General features: G+C 35.1%; 1 protein-coding gene and 1 long non-coding RNA gene across 16 annotated transcripts in view; one reads left to right on the top strand and one right to left on the bottom strand.

Annotated features, from left to right (window-relative positions):
- Nucleotides 1-19933, top strand: part of CEP135 (centrosomal protein 135) — a 37028-nt gene extending 17095 nt beyond the window's left edge. For 9 of the 15 annotated variants that reach the window (XM_056332191.1, XM_056332156.1, XM_056332175.1 and 6 more), the window contains 15 exons: nt 14-157; nt 674-817; nt 2799-2876; nt 3032-3183; nt 5209-5324; nt 5395-5549; nt 6046-6101; nt 7103-7271; nt 9973-10083; nt 11885-12070; nt 13015-13224; nt 14178-14380; nt 17070-17174; nt 17484-17630; nt 19313-19933. In XM_056332191.1, the coding sequence (XP_056188166.1) occupies nt 14-157; nt 674-817; nt 2799-2876; nt 3032-3183; nt 5209-5324; nt 5395-5549; nt 6046-6101; nt 7103-7271; nt 9973-10083; nt 11885-12070; nt 13015-13224; nt 14178-14380; nt 17070-17174; nt 17484-17630; nt 19313-19334 (1998 nt within the window). In that variant the 3' untranslated portion in view covers nt 19335-19933. Of the gene's footprint in view, nt 1-13; nt 158-673; nt 818-2798; nt 2877-3031; nt 3184-5208; nt 5325-5394; nt 5550-6045; nt 6102-7102; nt 7272-9972; nt 10084-11884; nt 12071-13014; nt 13225-14177; nt 14381-15942; nt 16813-17069; nt 17175-17483; nt 17631-19312 lie in introns of those variants that run through there. The other 6 variants (XM_056332110.1, XM_056332136.1, XM_056332146.1 and 3 more) reach the window with 6 other exon arrangements.
- LOC130146237 (uncharacterized) lies at nt 11777-14171 on the bottom strand. The gene is made up of 2 exons (XR_008820832.1): nt 13951-14171; nt 11777-11880 (listed from the first exon to the last, which is right to left on the bottom strand). It is a non-coding gene; the product is annotated as an uncharacterized LOC130146237 (long non-coding RNA).
- Nucleotides 19934-21444: the final 1511 nt, after the last annotated feature.

Below are 21444 nucleotides of genomic sequence, written 5' to 3'. Positions count from 1 at the left end.
GATCACTTTGCAGAGTGAAGATCTTAAATTGATCATCAGAGAAAGAGACGAGCTGCGTTCCATGTTAGACAGATTTGAAAAACACATGATAGAAATTCAATCCAATGTTAAATTATTGACTGCAGAAAGAGATAGGTTAAATGTTCTTTATGAGCAGGTAAGAAGAGATTGGTTATAATTGGCATTGAAAAAACCGATTAACACTTGTTATACTGTGGCTTATTTACAGTGTGAAAACTTCTCTTTCTAATAGAACTTAAGGAGTATAGACCTACTAGAATACAACCAATAATAATAAAATATCTATTTTTTTATTACTTGTTTAATAAAATTAAATTGTAGTATTAAGTTAGTGTATGAACTTCAAAGCCATTATAACTTACTGTACTGGCATTTGGAAATGAGAAAGATTGGGGAAATGATCTACAGAATGCATGAGAAAGTTGGGTAAGGATACAGGCTATACTTGGAACAGTAAAAGGATGATGAGTATGTTGGCAGCATAAGTTGTCATGCCACTGCATGATTTAGGGAATATATTTTAGTTATCTAGGGAAAAATAAGGCTATAATAGCACTTCTATTGTAATAACAGCATTGAAATGTGGGGTTTTTGTTAGTGTATATACTATATTAATTGCAATCCATGTATGCTGACAAATAATCTTTTAAAGTCTCAGGATGAATTGAACAGGATGAGAAAAGAAGCAAAACATAATTTAGTTTCTCAACGTCATGTGGAAGAAGAAAGAGATGTTGCACTGACTGACTTTAGAAGACTAATGGCAGAAAAAGAAAGCCTCAGAGAAAAACTAAAGGTGAGCTTTTGTAGCTTTGTTGCTTGTAGTGAGGTGGCTATATGGAAAGCTTACACAGTAATGCCATGTTTGTGTCTAGCTGTCTGTCAGTTCTCCTTTTCAGTAACTTTTGAACTTAACCAGCTTCAAACTCATTTGAAAGAACTTGATGAATTGTCAAAATTATCCTTGTAAACTGAGTTCCTAGGTGGTGATGGCGGGGTAGGAACCTGCTTCAAGTGTCTGAGGGCAACCGTGGCATCACCTTGTGTGAAGAACCTAACTATGAAACCCCAACCACAGAATATTTTTGTCTGTATGCAGTACTTCAAAGATGCTTGTGTGTCCCTGTGCCTCTTGAGTTGTGGGGTTCAAAAAGGACCCCCTTGCATTCTAAACTTCTCGGAGAGGAGTTTAGACATGGCTGGAACCAGACTCTGTCAACAGTTTATGACTAAAGGATTATATACCTGCAATCAATCCTTTATATCACTTGGATATCAACGTTTCAGCGCTCTTATTCCCAATTCTCTTACTGAGTATCTGATGTGATAAGGATTCTCTCAGCCTCAAGGAGTAACCTTGAGAGGCATCCTTACTCAAGGTGAGATCCTGGCATGCAGCCTGTTGCCATGCAGGAGACCTCAGTGGGCCCTGGGCTGTTCCCTAGTTATGGAGTAAGATCATATTTGGATACCAACTGCATTTTGTTTGGTGCGCATTCAACTAGCCTCAGCTGTTGAGCAAGATTTATAGCCCTTAGCTATTATGTTATCTGTCTCCCCAGAGTCCAGCTTAAGCTGGATGCAGCCATCGTGACCGCCATGAGTGGCTATTGCTTGAGCGAAAAAAAAAATAAAAATAGGGGGGAGAACACAGTTACATACGGTTCTCATCCTGCAAACTGGGGACTTTATGGACTTTTTCATATTCACTAATCTTTACTTACTGTTGCATTTTTGTAGCAGAGTATTTTTTAAATGTCATAACTGAACCATCAAACATAAATTCATAGCAATCTAAGCTTCATTATTTTTACCCTTTAAAACAGTATTTGTTAATGCAATAATTTTCCTGTTACTCTGACATTTTGATGTCTGGTATTAATGTGCATTAATGTCTTATTTGGTGTAATCAAGAGCATATGATTTCAGGGGGGTTTCCTTGACTTCTTTATTGGCTCATTAATATAATACATACAGGTTTTTAAAATGTCTTGAAAATTCAGACATTTAAAATCTTATTAATGGACTGATCCAAAGACAACATAAGTCAAGGTGATTGTATGATAAACGTTTCCATAGTTTGATTTACTGCCGCAGTAAGAGAACTGCAGTGTATCTGAATGCAGTGGTGGTAACTCTGACCTCTTTGCTTAAAGCATGTGCATGCAGTGGAAGAAATGTTTCCAGCTCCATCCTTTCTTCTCGTAGGTGACTACCAACATTTTGTGTATGTGCCACTTTGAAATACCTGTACAAAAACACTTACCTCGGGCATTTCTAGGAAGTTTTGAGAGTTGGTTTAATAGTTTCACTGCATGTATGCATAGAAGTCAGAGAAAAATCATTTAACAAAAGTTTCTTCGTAGACTTGGGGAAAGACCAGTTATCTTTGCAGTCTGTTTTATATTTCATATTAATGATAATCTCATAAATTATTTTCAAACAGTTTAGAACACTAAGGTATATATGCTAGCAACTTTCATATTGACCTGTAGCTCAGTAGCTTTTCTACAGTAACTCACAAATATTAATTTGTGATATAAATACGCTTTTTCTTTAAAACAAACAAAACCCCCTCAAACAACCAAAGCCAAACTCAGTGATGTGTATTCAGCTAATGCTTTGTGGTTTTATGGAAAGAACTTGGCATTTGGTCATCCAACTAAGAATGTAGAGCAATGTTTTCTTAAATATTAAGCTTAAATTTCTATGGTTAAATCTAAAAATGTTTGTCAAACATGTATCTTATCACATGTAATTCTATATTTCTGTCTCAGATTCAGCAAGAAGCAGCTAACCTTGAAAAATCAAAGATGCAGCATGATATTTTAGAACTGGAGAATAATATTCAAGGAGTAAGTTCATTTTTAGGAATAAGCTTTTACTACTTCTAAAATAGGATACACTTTCCAAGCAATTAATTTTGTTAACTATTTTCAGCTTAAATTTGCCAAAGTTGTGATAGCTTTCTACAACAATAACATATGTGGTTATTTTTTTTAAATTGCAGTTTGAGATGGAAAGGTGTGAACTAAAGACTACAGTTTCTATCCTGAAAGAAAGAATAAACTCTTTGGAAAATGAATTAAAATTGAAGTCCGGTAAACTTGCCCAAACATCTGATGATTCCTCTCAATTTAAGGCTGAGATTTGCTCACTTCAGTAAGTCTAATACAAAATGTGGTGGCCTTTCACAGATGCTAACATAATTCTGTTTGTTCTATAACTGTATGTATAGCAGAGTTGAGTTCCTGGGAAAGACCATGAAGTATTTTAAAAACCACTTGGTGCCGTTTTTGTCTTAACGAAAAGTAAATAGGAGTAAGGAAAGTGCTGTGGTTGGCTTTTCAGGGCAAGCTCCTCTTGGACTTATTTGATGACCACATATACTGGTAATTTTTATGGCTAATTGTGAATGAAAATTTTCTCCTCCTTCTAGAATTGTTTCCTCTAACAAACATGTTTTCTGCTCATGAATGTAACAGAACAGAAGATTTCTAAAAGGATTTCCAACGGCTTGTTGTTAAAAGGAAGACAGATGCCTTTGCAAACTGCAGCAGTAGGAGCAAACTCTGCCAATTTTACAGAGTTGTCAGTGATACTGAAAATTTTATGCCAAGCATTAGGCATTGATATTCCACAGCTGAGTGGTTCATGGAGTCATTCTGTAATGGCGTTTTACCTGAGCTGGTTTCCTTGTGTCACTCTTTCATACACTAATACATATGCACACACATACTACAGTTTTGAGAGGTGACATCTTACGATCCATAGACATAGTCTGTGGGGATTTGACCAACTTGCTTAGAACTGGAGGATTAAGTATACCCATGTATTTTTAAGGACTATTTAGACTTGCAGGATCATTGCTGCACTCTTTTAAAGTTGTTCTAAATGTGATGGAACAAGAAGGCTTAGAGAAAGTGGAAACAGAGTATTGAATAAGTCTGGGCAGAAATTTGGAGATCTGGTATTTGGTTTAGGTGGAAATGAGTGCCTTTGATGCAAGAGAGCACTACAGGATAGGTAATGCTGTAGATGAGATCTTTTGTATGTTTTACAAGGGAAACCAGGGTCTGTGGCTCACTGGCCACCCTCCCCCCCGCCCCCAAACAGTAATGTACTGCACTGTGTAACAGTAAAATAGCAGGGTGGATAACCATGAAGAACCAAAGCTGAGAAACAGGCCTTGGAGTTCATCTAATGCTCCCAATGGCATGGAGAAGGCTGATAATAAATCAGTTAGTGTATTTGTTGATAAAATTGTGACAACATTCATAAAAGTGAAAGATTTTGTTAGCTTCCTTATAATTTTAGAAAGCATTGATATTGTAAAAATGAGGAGATAAGGAGTAGGGCTACAGTCATGTCAGCATTTGGTTCTTCTTTTTGCATCGTAGCAATTTGTTATAGCTGCTTTCCACCACCCCTCCCCTAAATTTTCAGTCTAAAATTGAGTGAGAGCAATGTTTATCTGCAGATAATGCTGTATTCCAAATTGGTGGGGGTTTGTAAAATGAAAAGCTTTTCTAGCTTTTGTGCGATCCCACTTCAGAGGCATTTTTATTTTCTGACCTGTTTTGTAACTAATCTATTTAATTACATAGGAGTTTTGTTTTGAATTTTTTCCCCTAGGTCATTGATATTTCTTGCCAAGCAAAACAACCATGTAGGTAGATGGTTTCATATATCTTTCGGGCTCTGTATGTCTTAAAAGTAGGATCAGAACTGTAGCTGTCAATTTGATTGCTGCTTAAAATGTGGTGTGGCTGATACTCACTGCTATGAGCTGCATATCAAAACCTTTATAATGCAGAGTCAAAAGATGTAAGTAGCAAGAGCTACATGATGAGGAATAACCGAAATCAGAGGAAGAGAATGTTTCAGATGATCACAGTGGTTCCACTGAGGTTCAGTTGCTCCGCTTTGGAATGGTGTTGAGGTGTACTTGCTCCAGGAGGCCGGAGCAACCAAGTGGTGTTGGCCTCAGCGATCCTTAATAGCCCTCTCTCTCCCAGAGAGGGAGGGACAGGACTGGTTAGTATGACACAGCCTCATGCTGCTGGTTGGTATGACACAACCCTATCATGAGGTTACACTGGAACTGTTCCAGCACTTCAAGCAGCTTAAGAACCATAAGTTGATGACCCTGAATAGGTCCCAAACTTCTTTCAACTGATTTTCCAGACTCTTAAATGACCAACTCCAGAGGTCTGTTGAAGATTTACAGCACCGATTGTCCATAAAAAAGGATGAACTGCAGTCAGCTCAAGAAGAAATTGTAAAGCTAGAGGAGAAAATAGGTAATCGCTAGTGATTTTTCTGCTTATTTCCTCTTTATAAAATAGAAAGTACTTATTCTTTGATTTGTAGATAGGTTAAACCAGAGGAGCACTTCCCAGGATGAAGCAGTCAATGTGCTTAGAAGTACTATTACTGTTTTGGACAAAGAAAAGGACAGTCTTCAAGAAACTGTAGATGAAAAAACAGAAAGAATTGCATGCTTAGATGACAACTTAGCTAACAAGGTATGTGCAGTAAAAGTACCACTTTATAGTCCGTCTGGGGATTTTTAAAACAGTTACATTTTAGGAAGACATTTTGCCTTGATGACAAAGTGTGTGCAGAGCTCTAGGCATCACACAAACATTAACATTTGGACCTAGGCAATATAAAGGCTTGTTTGCCAACTCATTAGCATTTAATTATGATTGTTAGTGTATTCCCTAAACACTTCCAAGAAAATGAAGAAGGATTTTTTGTGTTTGCACTTGGAGGTGTTTATTGAGTTGTAAGGTTCTAGACTGAGGTGACAAAATCTAGACCTGACTTCCAGCTTTTTTGATGACAAGATGATCCTTTCTCAGAAAAGAAAAGATGCTTGGAGATTTGAATGTATAAAGATGCAATTACTTATTGGTGAAGGGTTAAAATAAAGGTTTAAATGTAAAGTTATTTAACAAAGTATCCTGTTATGCTGCAATGTAATAATATCTAATACAACTTTTTTATTGTTATTATTAGGAAAAAACAATTGCTCATTTATGTTTAACTCTCTCTGAGCTGGAATCCTCAACAGAGTAAGTAAAGACTAGGATGTCGTCTTTAGTGGGTTTTTTATCTAGTCATTTTAAAGTTAAAGTAGATGGCTGTTTTAGTTATTTTGGTGAAATTAAGTTAATTCTGTTTAAGTCAAGTAATGTACTATGTCGAGAAAGATGTACACACCTTTTGAAGAAACTTTCCCTGCAATAATACTGCAGGCTGCTAAGATACTGTTAAGACAGCTATTAACAATTGTTTGGCTATATTTATTTTCCTAAATTGGTAATATTTCTTAATTCTCAGTTAAGAAGTAGCGTTTTAGCATTCTAAGTACTCCACTAGATATTATGAGACTGACCCAGGTAAAACCTAGAGCTGAACACTTATTAATTATAGGCAAGCTAATTCTTCCAGCTTTAATTAAAATATATTTATGTAGTTTTATGCTGACCTTCGTCTGATCTCTCCTTCTTGCATCTTTTTAAGTATGACTTTTAAAATTATAGCTCTTTAAAAGAAAATATTTAAACATCAATATTTAAGCATCTGAAGACCAACCAATGTAACTGAATATTTGGTACATTGATACATGAATTATCTGGAGCAGAACACTAACACAAGTTCGCTTAAATTCACACATATTTCTACTTTTCTGTTAATCTCTTCCTTACTCTTTTGATTGTTGTCTTTCAAGAGTAAGCTGTCATCTCTTATAGTTTATAAAATATACAATGGCTAACGTACTGTAACCACTACCAAACACAGATGAATGCAAGTATCTAATTCCCGTTTGCAAAATAAGATACGGCTTATCAGATACATCTTCGAAGCTGAAGATACATTCCACTTTATTTGTGCATATTAACATTTTACATCTTTAGATTGTTCAGTCAGTTTGTCAGCCTTCAGAGAGCATGAACTACCCTTTTTAAAAAAAAAATAAATAAGCTTTTGCATATCCAGAATCCATGTCTGATCATTTTCAGCAGTATGTGGTATAGTATAAGAAGAAACAAATAAGATTTTCTTTTAATAGCCAGATGAAGGACATGCTGAGCAACAGAGACCGTGAGATATCTAGCTTACATCGCCAGCTTGATACGTTCCATGTAGAGCTTGCAGAAACAGGAAGAGTAAAGGAAATAGCTCTGAAAGAAAACAGAAGATTGCAAGATGACCTAGCTACAATGGCTAGAGAAAACCAGGTATGAAGCCAGTACATAACACTAAAGTATTAAACTATTTATTGCTTGTTTACATATAGTGGTACATCAAAACTACTATATCCCTAATTTTGATTCGGTATGTTTAATTATTGGTATTTCTTGAACACTGGGATATTAAAAGAAACTGGGCAGAAATTGTAGAAGTAATTATTTAAGCATTATCAATACAGCAGGGGAGAAACAGACAAGCTTTTGAAAGGTTTAGTCACCCTTCCCCAGGTTAAAAAAGAAATCTAAATAAGGTAAATCTAGGATATAATTGTTTATACTATAATGAAATTATGTTAATTGGTTATATCAGTTCGTAGTTGGTATGTACTTGGTAAAAATTGGGTTTTAGTATCTGTGAATCAGGTATTATTGAGAGAGTGCAAGAAACTGCAAAAGCAGATACCATTTGTTAGTCAGGTGAAAGGGAGAGGGTGGAGATTACTAGCACGTCTGAAGTTGTTCTGTTGCATAGTGGATTCATTAGTGTCATCCATCTAGTTTCCATGAAGCTTGGATGTATTGAGTGAGGTATGCCATGTTTTGAAATTAGAATGTTTTGGAACGTAGGTTTTAATGTTAGTGTTCTGTGAGCCTTGGCAATGGTAGCTGTCAAGAGGTATTGGCAGGCTTTTAATTTCCAGTTCTGGCAAGGTCAGTTGCCATTCATGTGTGTTGCTCTGCAGGAACTTTGCTTTCACTGATGAATTTGGAAAGGTTAATGTTGGATGAGAAAATATAAGAGGGCTTAAAAACTACAAGACAGAGGGACTGAAGAAAACTTATTTTTAAGGTATGATAGCCCTGAATAGTCTGGATTTGTTTCCTGATTTCAGGAATGGGTAAGGATGCACAGTCAATGGGAATAGGAGGGGTTCCCTTTCCATTGTGTCAAGGTTGTATGGGGTTTTTAGATGGTGAATTCAAAGGTGCCTTCTATTTCCCTGGAGAAATGTTCTTATTGGATTGTCTTTGCATTGGTAAAGTAGGTGTCATGGTGAGGGTGGTGTCTTAGAGTTCAGCTGTATAGTGCAGCTTTTTTTTTGGGGGGGGGGTTGGTTTTTTGGGTTGGGTGTGGGGTTTTTTGGTTTTTTTTTTTTTTGACATTCTCTTCAGGTACTTTATTTGACTGCTTGCAGAGTTTTATGTTGTTTATTTCTGTTTGTATTAGTTTTATATGATTTCATCTTTCGTTAGCTCTCTGCCAGTTTAGAGTCATAATATACCTCCCTGCTAACAGCTACCAGTCAGTAGCTTTAGACCAAGAAGCAGGTGGGAAGTAGGTTATGATTGCCCAGTGGCCTCTGAGTAGATTCATGTATTCGTTCATAGTCGGCTTTCCAGTTCGGAGGTTTACCTTCCCTCTCAGCTGCTGATGGCTAAATAAGTTTCCTTGTGAAGTGCATGCTATAAAGGCATGACTTGAATTTACATTACTTATGGAATCAAAATTGAAATAAAATCTTTAATGCCTTGGGGAACTACCTGTTTCCATAGGGTATCATTGACTATTTTATGGAAAGATGAGCTCTTTCAAGTTGATGGTGTGTGTTAAATTAAAATTTTGCCAGACAGAAATAGTTGAGAGATTCAGTGAAATAAACTGAGTATCATTATTATTATTATTGTGACATCTTCATCTTGAGATGTTCTCCAGGAGTTCACAAGTTAAACCAACTGCTGGTGTGTAAGGCTCGTTCTTTCAGCAGCATAAGGGGCTTATATTGTGTATGTCCATTTGTACTCTTCGCAATCATCATTGCTCCATCTCTTCTTCCTCGGAATTCTCTGGGTCTGGGACACATGGCTTGGAGAGCCTGAAGTGATTGGAAAGCCATTCGGTCTTGTTAATCCCTCATGTCATTTGGGGAATAATGAGTTGGTTTTGTGCACCATAATAAATATTATCATAATGTGCTGACTAAAGTTTTCCCAGTGTGCTTGGGAAGGCTACCACAAAGACAAACAGACTGATTTCAGCATATGCCAAATCGGGGACAAAGTGAAAAGGCTGTGTTAATGAATATTAATATATTACAGAAAGAAGAGAAAGAAATGAGACAATATCCTCTATTTCTCCCACATTTGATAGTGAGGATAGAAGGTGATACTTGCCTTTTTGGCTCTGTGGGCTAGAGGACTCGGAGAAAGATGAGAGCTGAACCTGAGAAGGCCAGAGTTAGCAGTTCCAACATTTCAAACAAATTCTATGGTGCATTTTTGATGTCTGAATATGATCTTAATAATGTATTTACTTATTTTATCTTGCAATTCTTCTTTAAAATAAATGTTCTTTTGTTATAAAGTTGATTTTCTAGTGACACAAAACTTTCATTTGCTCAGGGACAGTGAGTCTTAAGGCTAGAAGAATCCCAGCTCCCAAACATCTATATGTTGAATTTTCCAAAGATCAGTAGGGTGTGTCATCAGGGAAGCTACAGATTTTAGGAATTGGTATGATAATCATTGTTTTCTGTGTTTATTCTTGCCTGGGAAATTCTTTGGTGTATATGAGGTAATAGAGGATATTTTTGAACCCTATAAATCCCAAAGGGATTTGACTAAATTACTTAAAAAGTAGAAGATAATAAAATCTAGAGCATATGCCATTACTTTGGTTTAGTCTGATACAGTAATATATCGTGATTAATTTATTCCAATGCACTGTTTTGCCTTTATGTAATCTTTTTAGGCTATCAGTACTGAGCTTGAAGATGCGATACGTGAAAAAGAAGAAATGAAAACCAGGGTTCATAATTATATAACTGAAGTTTCCAGATTTGAGACCTTGATGGCTTCAAAGGTAAAACTATAATCTGTAGGCAGTTATTACTGCTTTCAATAAATCCATTAATTTTAGAGTATAGCACGTTATCATTAGGATACAATAGTCAAAGTAAGAAATGTATGGGTTGGGTCCCGTTCTACCTGCCTGTCCCATTTCCTTCTTTTTTTCCTTCTTTCCTGTGCAGTGTTTCAAGCTACTAGTGCATTCATATAAAACCTTATTATACCTGAAGCACTAATAAATTCTGGCACATCACAATTTCATTGATTATTTTCAGTTGGCCATAACACTCGAGAATGACAAACAAATCATGTTTGAATGTTGTTTTGCTTTGAGTTTCAATAAGGCAACTAGTACATATCTGGTACTCTTTCACAGTTGTAGGCATCAAGCAGCTTATATGATGGTTTTAAATATTTTGCACTTTTTAAAACCAGAAATTTTGTATGTAGTTCTGCAGAAAAGTGTAAAAATAGCACATGGGAGGAATGTGTTCTCTATGAATGTAGAGTTCAGAGTTTTTGCCGTACCGACAAAACAGTGCTCTTGTTAAATTGTGTTTTGTCCTGATACTTTGATTCAGAAGTGTGATGTGTGTGAATTAAAACTTAAATCTATTTGTTTTAAATGATTATATGTCAAGACATGAACTGGCAAATTTATTATGTGACTTTGAATAGGAAAGAATGAGTTTTGATCTGACTTCGACTTGCATGTCTAGATGAATGCATGTAAATTCAACTTTTTACAAGCAGAGGCTAAAGCATAGCAAAAAAATCAAGGTCAGTAGTGTATTAGCTTAGAACTCTCAATTTGAGGCACTTGAAGTTTAGTGTTTAAGAATTTTATAACATATGTCTAAAGCACTTCAGCTAAAGATGTGGATCTTTGGAAAATAAGAATCCAGTTATTCATGTCAGGTACCAAGAAACTGTAGCATGTACAGCCAGTGACCAATCAATTACAAAAGGTTGGTTTCAGGAATTTGTCTACTTTTGCATCCAGATGTTGCCTGTGGGAACAAGGATTTACTTTTCTGCACAGTGTTCACTTGCTTAATCATGAATTTCTGCTTCTTAATGCTCTGCCTCATTCTGTCTGCACCTTCCAAGTGCTGCAGGAAACACAGAAGGAATTTCAAAAACAGTAGCCTTCCTCATTAAATAAATGTGATTCATACTAGCAACATGCTTATCCCACTGTGCATTACATGAACAGAGGAAGAAGGGAATGAAGCTAAATAAAGAAAAAAATAAATAAAAATCACTGCCTTCACAGATAACACTTACTCTATCACAGCATAACTTGTAAGCATTAAAGCTTGCAATTTTGTACTTTTACAATACACTACTTAGGTGTATATGCCCAAATAGGTTGTCAGTCTTTCAGGCGTTACTGTAACATAAGTATTTGTAAGATAGCAGTAAGTAAAAGAGCTGACAATTTACTCTTTCTGGAATTTCTTGGAAAAAACAGCACTAGGATCAGTACATCTCAGTAGTGTGACCCTTGACAGTGCAGAGAGATCCAAAATAACCACTCTCCTGGGAGCTTTGAAACTCATTAACAACTGCTAAGTGTGAATACTTCCACTTAATAAAACGGAATGCCATCACTATTTATTTATTATTTGGACTGACAAAAGTGATGACGCCCTTCAGGAATTGCCAGATACTGGGATTAATAAAATGGAGAAAGGTCTACTTTTGGGGTGGGGGTGGGTGGGGTGGAGATTTTGTAGGGAGTAGGCATGAAATAAGATCAAGCAACTTAAAGGTCAGTTCATCACTGCAGAGTGACTTTCTGTTTCATCTAGGAAAAAGAAAACCAAGAATTGTTAGAGAAGTTCCGAATGCTCCATACACAAGCTGAAGACTGGGAAATGAAGGCTCATCAAGCTGAAGGAGAAAGCAGCTCAATACGACTTGAACTCCTTTCTGTAGACACAGATCGGAGACATCTTCAGGAGAGAGTTGAACTTCTGGAAAAAGAGATTCAAGGGGTAATAACTTGTGCAATGAAATTCTGTCAAGGAAAGTGGTGCTTTAATGAAGTCAACATACTCTTTTTAATGCTTTAATGGGAAATTAATTTCTATGTGTGAATGCTTCAAATGTGAACGCTGCTTTTTTTGAAACTGTAACTGATGTTGGTTATATGTACTTTGCTTCTCCTTTCCCTGCTTTCTCAAAATTAGAATCGCAGCATATATTTTAATACTTAGATCTCTTCTGTTGGGTGATAATTGCTGTTATATTATTATCTCTGTAAGAACCTTTAGTTTACTTGCTTCAAAATATTAGCATATAGCTTTATGAATATTTTTGTCAGCTAGCTTTATGGGTATTTTGTAAGCTTGGTTCTTACTTCATTCAAAGCTTCTAAGAAATGTATTTGAAGCATTGTTGGCTGAAGTAAATCTGGTGTAGTAGTCCAAATTCAGAATCAGGATTCCATAATTCTGAAAACTCAACCAATAGCATAAAAAATAATGAGGTTTATATTTTAGAAGCAATAACTTCATGGAGATCAAGGAAGTTTTGGAGTTAAATAGTTGTGGATTGACCATATATTGTCTCATGCTTTTAATTAGCCTAAAAAAAGTTAGAGTTTAATATTTTAAGCTGAGTGAAAGACAGATTGTGTTTTGGGGGTTTTAAGCTTCTAATTCTCTTCTGAAGCTGGAGTCCAGCCTTATTCCACTCTTACACGGTACTTGTATAATTTTTTTAAGATGATGGTGATTAAAAATTGCGTAAGTGGTTTATTAGTTGTTCTTAGCTTTGATTTAGGTAGAAAAGAGGAAAGGAATGTGATATAAAGTCAATTTTATAGGGAAAGTTAATTTTGAAGGGGGGAAAAAAGTATTAAAACCCTGTTACTCAACAGAAAACTGTTAACTCCACATTTAACATTGAATGGGTATCCATATTTGTCTTTGTTTAGCATATCGTTGCGCATCAAGCATATGAATCTCAGATCTCCTCCATTACAAAAAATATGTCCGTATTGGAAGAGGATATTAAACGTGAAAATCAGGATAAGTCTTCTGTGTTGGCGGACCTGGCTTCCGTAAGGGAACTCTGTGTGAAACTTGAGTCTAACAAAGAACTTCTGTCTCGACAGCTGACATCCAAAAGCATGGATTATGAAAGGGTAAGCAGCAAAGGCAAATTCAATTTGCTATAATACAATATTTTCCTTTGCTTTTAATGGTTTTGGAGAACAGAATTACTTCTGAGAGCAATATAAGTCAATTTGCATCACTTGTTTTGCATTTGTGTATAAATTATAAATTTTGCAGTACACAGATCTATATCCATGATTTTTTTACAAAACCAGGGAGTTTTTCATTCATTATTTCTATAAAATGTGGCTTCAGTAGTTTTTGCAATGCCACAAAGACTAATTATATTTTTGGGGGTTTATGTACTGTTGCTCAAATTTTCATAACAAGTGAATAGTGCCCTTCTTATTTAGATATTAAATAGTTTTCCCTCATGGATTTTTTTTTAGTTAAATTGAAATTTAGATTCCGCTGAAGTTCATTAAACATTTTGAAATATTTTAAACAGTTCTAAATACCTGTCATTTCTCAACTTTTTTCTTTACAGCTGATTGTTGTATCTTTACTTAGTAACTTGGTCAGGCTTTCTGTTACTGTAATATTAAAGACTTTGAGAACAGTCGTTTTCATCCCCACAACATCTGTTTATTTTCATAGAACTGATGAGGAAAACAAGCATTGCTACATTTTCAGCAAAAGCCAAAAAGCTAATTGTGAGCTAAACTAGTCAGAGACTGAAATACAGTAAATACTATTTTTGTACTTGTGCCAAAACCTACTGCTGTTAAAAGCCAATTAGTGTTCTGGGTACTTACCTGAGCTTTTCCATCTCCCAGTAAAACGTTTGACAGATGTACAGCTTGAATAGTTTTTAACTAAGTATAGTTTTAAATAATTGTAGGCTTTAATTTGTTGTGCGAGCTCAGTTTCCTATTAGTTTTTATGAAACTTCTAATCATTACAGTTTTGATAATAACCTTCACGAAAGAGAACTGTGTGTTTATAAACCAGTGTATTAATAATGTATAAAATTGTGCCCTAGGTTCTAGGTGAATTAGAAGATATAAAATCAGAAGCTGAATTGCTGAAAAAGCAGTTATCCAGTGAGAGACTTACTGTTCAGAACCTTGAAATGTTGCTGGCTACTAGTAGAGACAAAGAATTTCAGAACCGTTTAACATCCCATGAGAAAGATTCTGAAATTCAGTTACTGAAAGACAAGCTAACACTGGCTGAGAGCAAACTGTAAGTTTTAGCAAGTGTATGTATGTATGTGTTACGTGGTTTACAAAGAAAATTTTTCTGTGTGGCAACACTTAGTCAGAATGTCAAATTCTTGGTGTTTAGTATGGTTGAGCAGATTTTTGCAGCAGTGTTATTTGGCCTTTCATGGCATCGTCTACTTAGTTTCTGTACAGATTTTTCATACCACTTTCATTAATCAGCACTCTGGTGGACATAGTTTAATACAATCAGTAAACCTTACACAGGGGTTCCAAAGGAAATCTACTCGAAAAGGAAGGAGCCTTTGCTGAGTTTTCAAAGTCTTGAGAATAAGCACTCAGTTTCTCTGGATTTGTCCTGTCTGACTCCAGAAAAGTCGCTTCACTTTCTCTGCTGGTCATGACTTTCTCACATCAGTGAGGCACAGGAGGTGATGCTTCTCCTGAAGTTCACTTGTCTGATACAACTCTGCTGTCTTAGTGCAATCACTGAAATCCTTTCTTTCTGAACCTCTTAATGGATATAACTACCTAATGGCAAGGTAGCTGATCTGTTGCAGACATTATTTCCACTACACAACCAGCCAACCCATGATAACTTGTAAATTTTTTTTATCTGTTGAGTACATCTATAAATATATGTATGCATTACAGTGTGATTTGGATATTTAACCTTTGCATCAGAGTATAATCAATCGTCAAAATATATAACCACCTCTCTCCCAGGTTCTGATTTTTTTTCTTGGCTTCAGGAAGCAACCTAATTCAGCTGTGTTTTAAGCAAGACTTATTTTTATTTGGCTTTGAAGTATTTAATTATTAAGAGAACACAAAATTTCTTACTCTTGAACTACATTTTACGTTCTTATATTGGAGAGTATTCTGACTATTAGGTTTCTGGTAGCTGCAGTGTAAAGAACAGGAACTTTAAATGCTCACAGCTGTGACTGAAGTATGTGACAATTATGTTTGTGTTTTGCGAAGTATAAAAAATCATTTGACTTAGCAAAATTTCAGTTCTAACTGACAAAAATCGTGTGTCAATATTTTTGAACATTATTTACAGTTTTGGCCTTATTGTGCTTGTGCTTCCACTCTATAAAATGGTACTGATAACCTCTGACTTCAGAAGGATTCTCAAAGTTAAGTTTGACTTGTGAAGTTCTCCAGTGTTGTAATTTCGAGCTCTGTGAAGAGTGAGTAGTTGTGTTACTGGGAGCGCTATTTGGGTGATAATGCAGTAAGTGAGAACTTGAGGCTTTACTGTGATTAAGTATTAAATAAACAGAGAATATTGAATAGCTAAACCACTTCTTGAGAGCTATCTGTGTCTATCTGTGAAAGAGCCAGATGTCCTGTGAAAATACTGTGTATCATCACGTAATCTTATTATATGATGAGTGCTGTGCATAGGGGTTCCAAATCAAAATATTTCTTATTTTTGGAGTAATCTACTTCATGATCATAATTTTGTTTAAATGTCATTGACGTGGAATAACCTCAGAACTCACAAAATTGTTTGCTTGCTTTCTTTATTTTACAATAATGATATTTGACCCTGAATTCTTGCCTCCATCCTGAAAGCATATGCCTGTCTCTGAAGGACTTAGAATAATGTATCGTCGAGACCACTTGCCTTCTGCGTCTGTTCTCAACATACTGGATCAAGATGCCGTTCTAGGAATTTTACTGATTAATAGGAAACAAAGGAAAAAACATTCTGTGGTTCTTTTTGGATCAAATTTCTTGAGTAGTCTGCATCTTCCCAGAGTCAGAGGTCAGCGGGTACCAGACAAGGAAGTCTGTGACTGAGCTAGGAATGGAACTCATTTTTCAGAATTCAACTCCAGTGCTTTAGCCATAAACTAGTACATCTTTGCTTCTCCAGAGCTGACTTTGGAACACTCCACCTCATATTGGCTTTGAAGAATCTATGGAATAACATAGCTGTCTAGATTCTGGTTTAGACAACTTATTTTACACTCAATTACTTTTTTTTGTTGTTGGTTTTTTTGCTTGCTTTATAATGCAATTAATGTTTTTTGCAAACAAACATTGAGTCATCCAAGCTGATGGTTTTCTAAGATGTATATTTAATTATCTCACTTCAGATTTTTTTCAAGGCAGCCTTTTATTTTGATTCTTGCAGTTAAAACAGTTGGGCCGGAACATCAAGGGTGTAGTTGATAAACTTTCAGACTCTGGCTTTTGTTGGTCTGAGCTTGCATTAGTACAGCTTTTACTTAGATACACTTCAGTTGTGTTCATTGCTACCCAGATAGTTCCAGCCTACTTGATACAGTTTTTACTGAAGCTGTATATATTTGTATTTTTTTGTGGATAATTCCTGCTTGTTTCTTCTTTTTTTAAGTCTACATATGAAAAGGATCTTGTATTGCAACAAAGGAGAGTAAATCAATAAACTAAGGATTTACTTATTTTGTCTGTGTTTATCTTTCCAGGAAAGAACATTATATATTGTAGTAAGGATGTAGTGAGAGGCTCAACAGCTTCTCACTTCTTTCTCGGCTTATGTTCTTCCAGAAACATTCTGTTGGGTTCACTTGGTTTTCACTGTAATTTGTCTTTGATTTGGTTCTGTGTGAAGACATGTTCAGTATCTATTTTTGTTTTATCTTGCTCTAATTTGTCTATACTCCTAGCTGACAGTGTTCAAAAGAAACTGTTGCTTCTCATGATTTTTTTTTTAGAAGCAGCTGTAATAGAGAGGTTCCCATACTTCGAAGTAAAGTTGCACAGCTACAGACTGACTGTGATGTTTTAAAAAGGCAACTGACAACTGAACGATTTGAACGGTAAGATGCTTTTTTTTCAGTGAGGTGACTGCTCATTTCTTCTTTCTCCCTTTAAAACTGTGCTTTTTTCAATATTGAATTTCAATTCTGAATTCCCTTATACATTTTGTGAGTTTACCATTGCATCTAAAAAAATAATTCCTTCTTATGAAAACAAGAAGTTGGGTGACGTTAAGAGAAAACCAGGCTTTTTGCAAAGTATTGTGAAAATCGCCAAATAAAAATGGGGGGGGGGGAGGAATTGTTTTCGTCCTTTAACATCCTGTAGTACCAAAGTGTTATGTAACTGAAATTGCTATCTGTTGGTAGAGAGCGTGCAATTCAAGAAATGCGTCGACATGGTCTCTCTACATCATCGTTACGTGCTTCATCTCCTCTCAGCTCAACATTGAGGTCTCCCTCACATTCTCCAGAACGTACTGTTTTAAGGACAGCTGATCAAGCAGCAGCTGAAAAGTAAGCAATTTGATTTTAGCAGATTGCTTCGGTTTAAGAGTTAAGTTTAAACTGCTTGTAAATAATGCTTTTTTAGTTATATGAAATTCTTACACGCTTTAGGTGGTTCTGAGTTCTTTTGTTGACTCTCTTGCTATGAAATACCGATTGGAAGTAATAGATGCATATGCTCTCCAAAGACTATATAATGTAATGTATTCCTCTTCCTGTTTTTGTTAATGGCCTTGCACCAGCTGTCAGCTTCCAAATATATATTGCCTGCTTATTATTACCATTAATTATATCAAATATATATTGCCGATTTATTGTTGTAAATAGTTAATCTCCAAACAGTGAGTGGCTCATATTAAGAGAAATGCCATGAAATTCTCTCAGATACAACAATGAAGGAAAGGCACTCCATAGGAGAGCGTCTAACTAAAATGCATTTGAACCCTACATGTTAGATGAAAATGTCTCCAAAACAAGTGCATAAAAATAATTAATGCGTTTTTCATTGTAACTGATTGAATGTTATGAATGTCTAAGATTGTGATCACTAGAGTCCATATAAAAGAAACCAAAATCAACCTTTCACCTGTTCATTTTCACTGACATTTTTGTCCTTTTAGAGATCATTGTTGTTTTAGATGATGTCCATTATGCGACAGGTCTGATTATTGATTTCATATCCTGTCTGTCCTATACTGCGTAATAAACTGCAGTGAAGGGTGGAAGGACAGGTAAAAATAAACAGTGATTTGTTCAGGAAATGTGTGCTGTAACAGCTATATCGTATACTATAAAAGCTCATTAATAAAAACTATTAAACTCCAAGAAACAGAATTCCAAACTAATAAGATTTTAAACTTTATTTTTGTTGGTAAATACATACAGCTTATTCTTAAGCTTACTTTAACAAAACCACAGGTTTCCTGAGAACTGAGGTCAGCATGGCATGATCCACATTGTCAGTAATTTTTTTCTTCTTCTGCCAGTTTTTGGATAAAGCGAAAAAAAAGGAAACTGTAGCAAATGAGATCTTGATAGCGGGAATGAAACAGTCTTTAGTCTTCCTTGCTTTACATGAAGTCGCAAGAGCGATAAAAATAGTTCAGTCGCTATACTTGAAGAATACCATATAGTGAACTCTTTTTATCCTACTATTTGCATCCTTAGTTTTAACAATGACAGCTCTGTACCATATCTTATCAGAAAATAGCCCATTTTCATGAAGTATGTATTTTTAAAGAAAACGGCTTTTAACAACTGAATTTGCATACAGTTTAATTTTTCTTTACTATCTTGACTTTTAAACCTATCAGTGGATTATTACATTAGAATGATCTCAGTAGTACTATCAGCATCTTCCACCTGACTGATTTATTGCTTCCTGGGAGCTTACCACAGTAAAGTGTGCTCTGTAATTACTGTTTTGTCATGTTACAACTGTCTTTTTCTCTACTCTGATTAAATATGAAAAAATATTATCTTCCTCCATGTCACATTTACTTTGTTAAGCATTTGTACAATGTGTCAATAAGCTGAATGTAGAGTTTTAGGTGATATGCTAATAGTTGATATTCAGGAATAACAGAAGAGAATACTAGGAGGCCAAATCTAATTATTACTTTTTATGCTAATATTTAGTAGTAAAATGTAATAGATACCTTTTATTCTCAAATATTTTCTTTCTCCACTAGAAATGTGACCTTCAAGGAATAACCAGTATGTGAGCAACTGAAGCATTACCTTGTTACAAGAACTTTTTTTATTTTTAGTTATGAAGGCTGACTTGTATTCTACCTCTGTTTTCTTCAAAGCGGTGATTGCCTTTGACATTTCTGAGAATTGATGAAGTAATAAACTTTGCAAAATTCTGCTTTCCCCACTGGCTGGGGTGACTTTTTTTACTGGCTGGTTGGTGGGTTTTGTTTCAAGACTGGCAAAGTTTTGTTACTATTTTGCAAACATAATTATTATAGGAAGGAAATGAGTACTTGATATGCCAATCTCTTGTTTTCATTTTACTATTTTATTTCTGTTTACTTATTTCATATGATTACAGAAATTTGTTCATCTTGGTGTGAGCTAACATTGAATAACATGCGTGATTGTCTTAAAAATGCTGAGCCAGTGTATGTTTTATACTTAGGATGATTTCCTGTGCTTGGTCTTTTAACAAGTGTTTTTTGTTTACAGGAAATTTTTCATGATAGTTAAAAGTATTGATTATCTATTTTGTGAATGCATTTTGTTTACTGTACCTTTTCTTAATAAAAAAATGTATCAGTTATTCTGTATTAAATTTTGTCCTTTAATAACTACTCATCTCCTTTTGTTTAATCTTTGTGTGAAATTGCATTTTAAATATTATCCCAATATTAAATAAAAAGTGAAGAGAGAAATTATATTTTTAAAGGTGTATTGAAGTCCTTTAAATATCATAAAATTAATTCTAAAATATTTTATATTCAAATTTTTTGATCATATCTGGAGTTTTTTCAAATTCTGTTCTTTAAGAGATCAGAAAAAACCTGGACTCCTTCACACAGTTCATGTCAAGCTTTTGGAAAGGTGACACAGACCTTTATGTTGTGACACACTTATGAGGTAAGTACCGTGAGAACTAATCTTTAAAATATCTGGTCTGTTTAGCAGAGGGGCATTTCAAATTTGGGCTATGGGGTAAGATGTGATTAGCAATCACTATCTAATGATATGTTCTTGAAGTCCATCTGTGCAGATAATTGTGTATCAAATCATTCTTCTATTCAAGAACATACACAGTTTTGTAATAGTTACTGACCACTCAGGTTGACGTGATGTGTATTCATAGGTATCATGCAGAGGACTAGAAGTGGGAGGATGTATTATTGTACATCCTTGCACTGGCCGACAGGTAGTGTTCTGCTTGCCTGACACTGAATAAAACCCCTGTGATCTCTAGCTGGCATTGCAAGCATCTCTAAGGTGTAAACAACATCTTAAATGACACGGGAAAAAGATATTTGTTTTGTTTTCAGATTTTGTCTATTTTACACTGATTATTACAGTTAGAAATTAAAAAGAATATTGTGTTAACTGGAAGTACTGTCTCATATATCCATAGATAAATAATTACTGTTGCAAGGTGTATAGATATATTTTTTCATATATTGTGTTTTGTCAGTTATCTCGTATGTGTCTATATGTATTAAATTTTACTAATTAAAAACAACTTAGAACACCAATTGAGAAGTACCTGAAAATATTCGTACCACATTAGGCTTCTGAGCCATTGGAAGAAATTGTTTTAAGTAAAAATGTTTTAAATAACATGGGTGCATCCCATACTTTTTAGGTCTCTTATTTGCCAGTTACAGGAATGGGGAGGCTGTCATTTCTAAATGTTAGTTATGCGTTAATACTGTTTGTAATTAAGTCAGTAGTTTCTACTGATGCTAATTGATGTTAATTATTCAGGATGAAGCAGTTCAGTATGAATGAGGAAAGAACTCATGTTCTGTTCTCGAGGGCTTCAGGGGTGACTTCTAAATACCTTATTTTTTTATATAAACTCTTCTAAGTTGGAACCTAAATTAAGAAAAAAATAAGTGTTCTATTTGATTGAAAATACTGTATTCCATCTTACCAAAACATAGATACTTTGACATTACAATTAAAATCGTAGCAATTCAATTAAATAATTCTTACATTAATATTAATTAGGAAGAGCTAGTGGATCGCTGAGGGCAGGTGGTAGCAAAACTGTTATCATTTTGGTGACCAAAGCCTGTGAGGCTTTCTAAAACTAAAACACTACCAATATTCAGACTTTAGTAAAGCTGTCATT

Source organism: Falco biarmicus, chromosome 1, assembly GCF_023638135.1.
Source record: "Falco biarmicus isolate bFalBia1 chromosome 1, bFalBia1.pri, whole genome shotgun sequence".
Classification (NCBI taxonomy): domain Eukaryota; kingdom Metazoa; phylum Chordata; class Aves; order Falconiformes; family Falconidae; genus Falco; species Falco biarmicus.
This window is presented reverse-complemented; position numbering and strand designations above follow the sequence as displayed.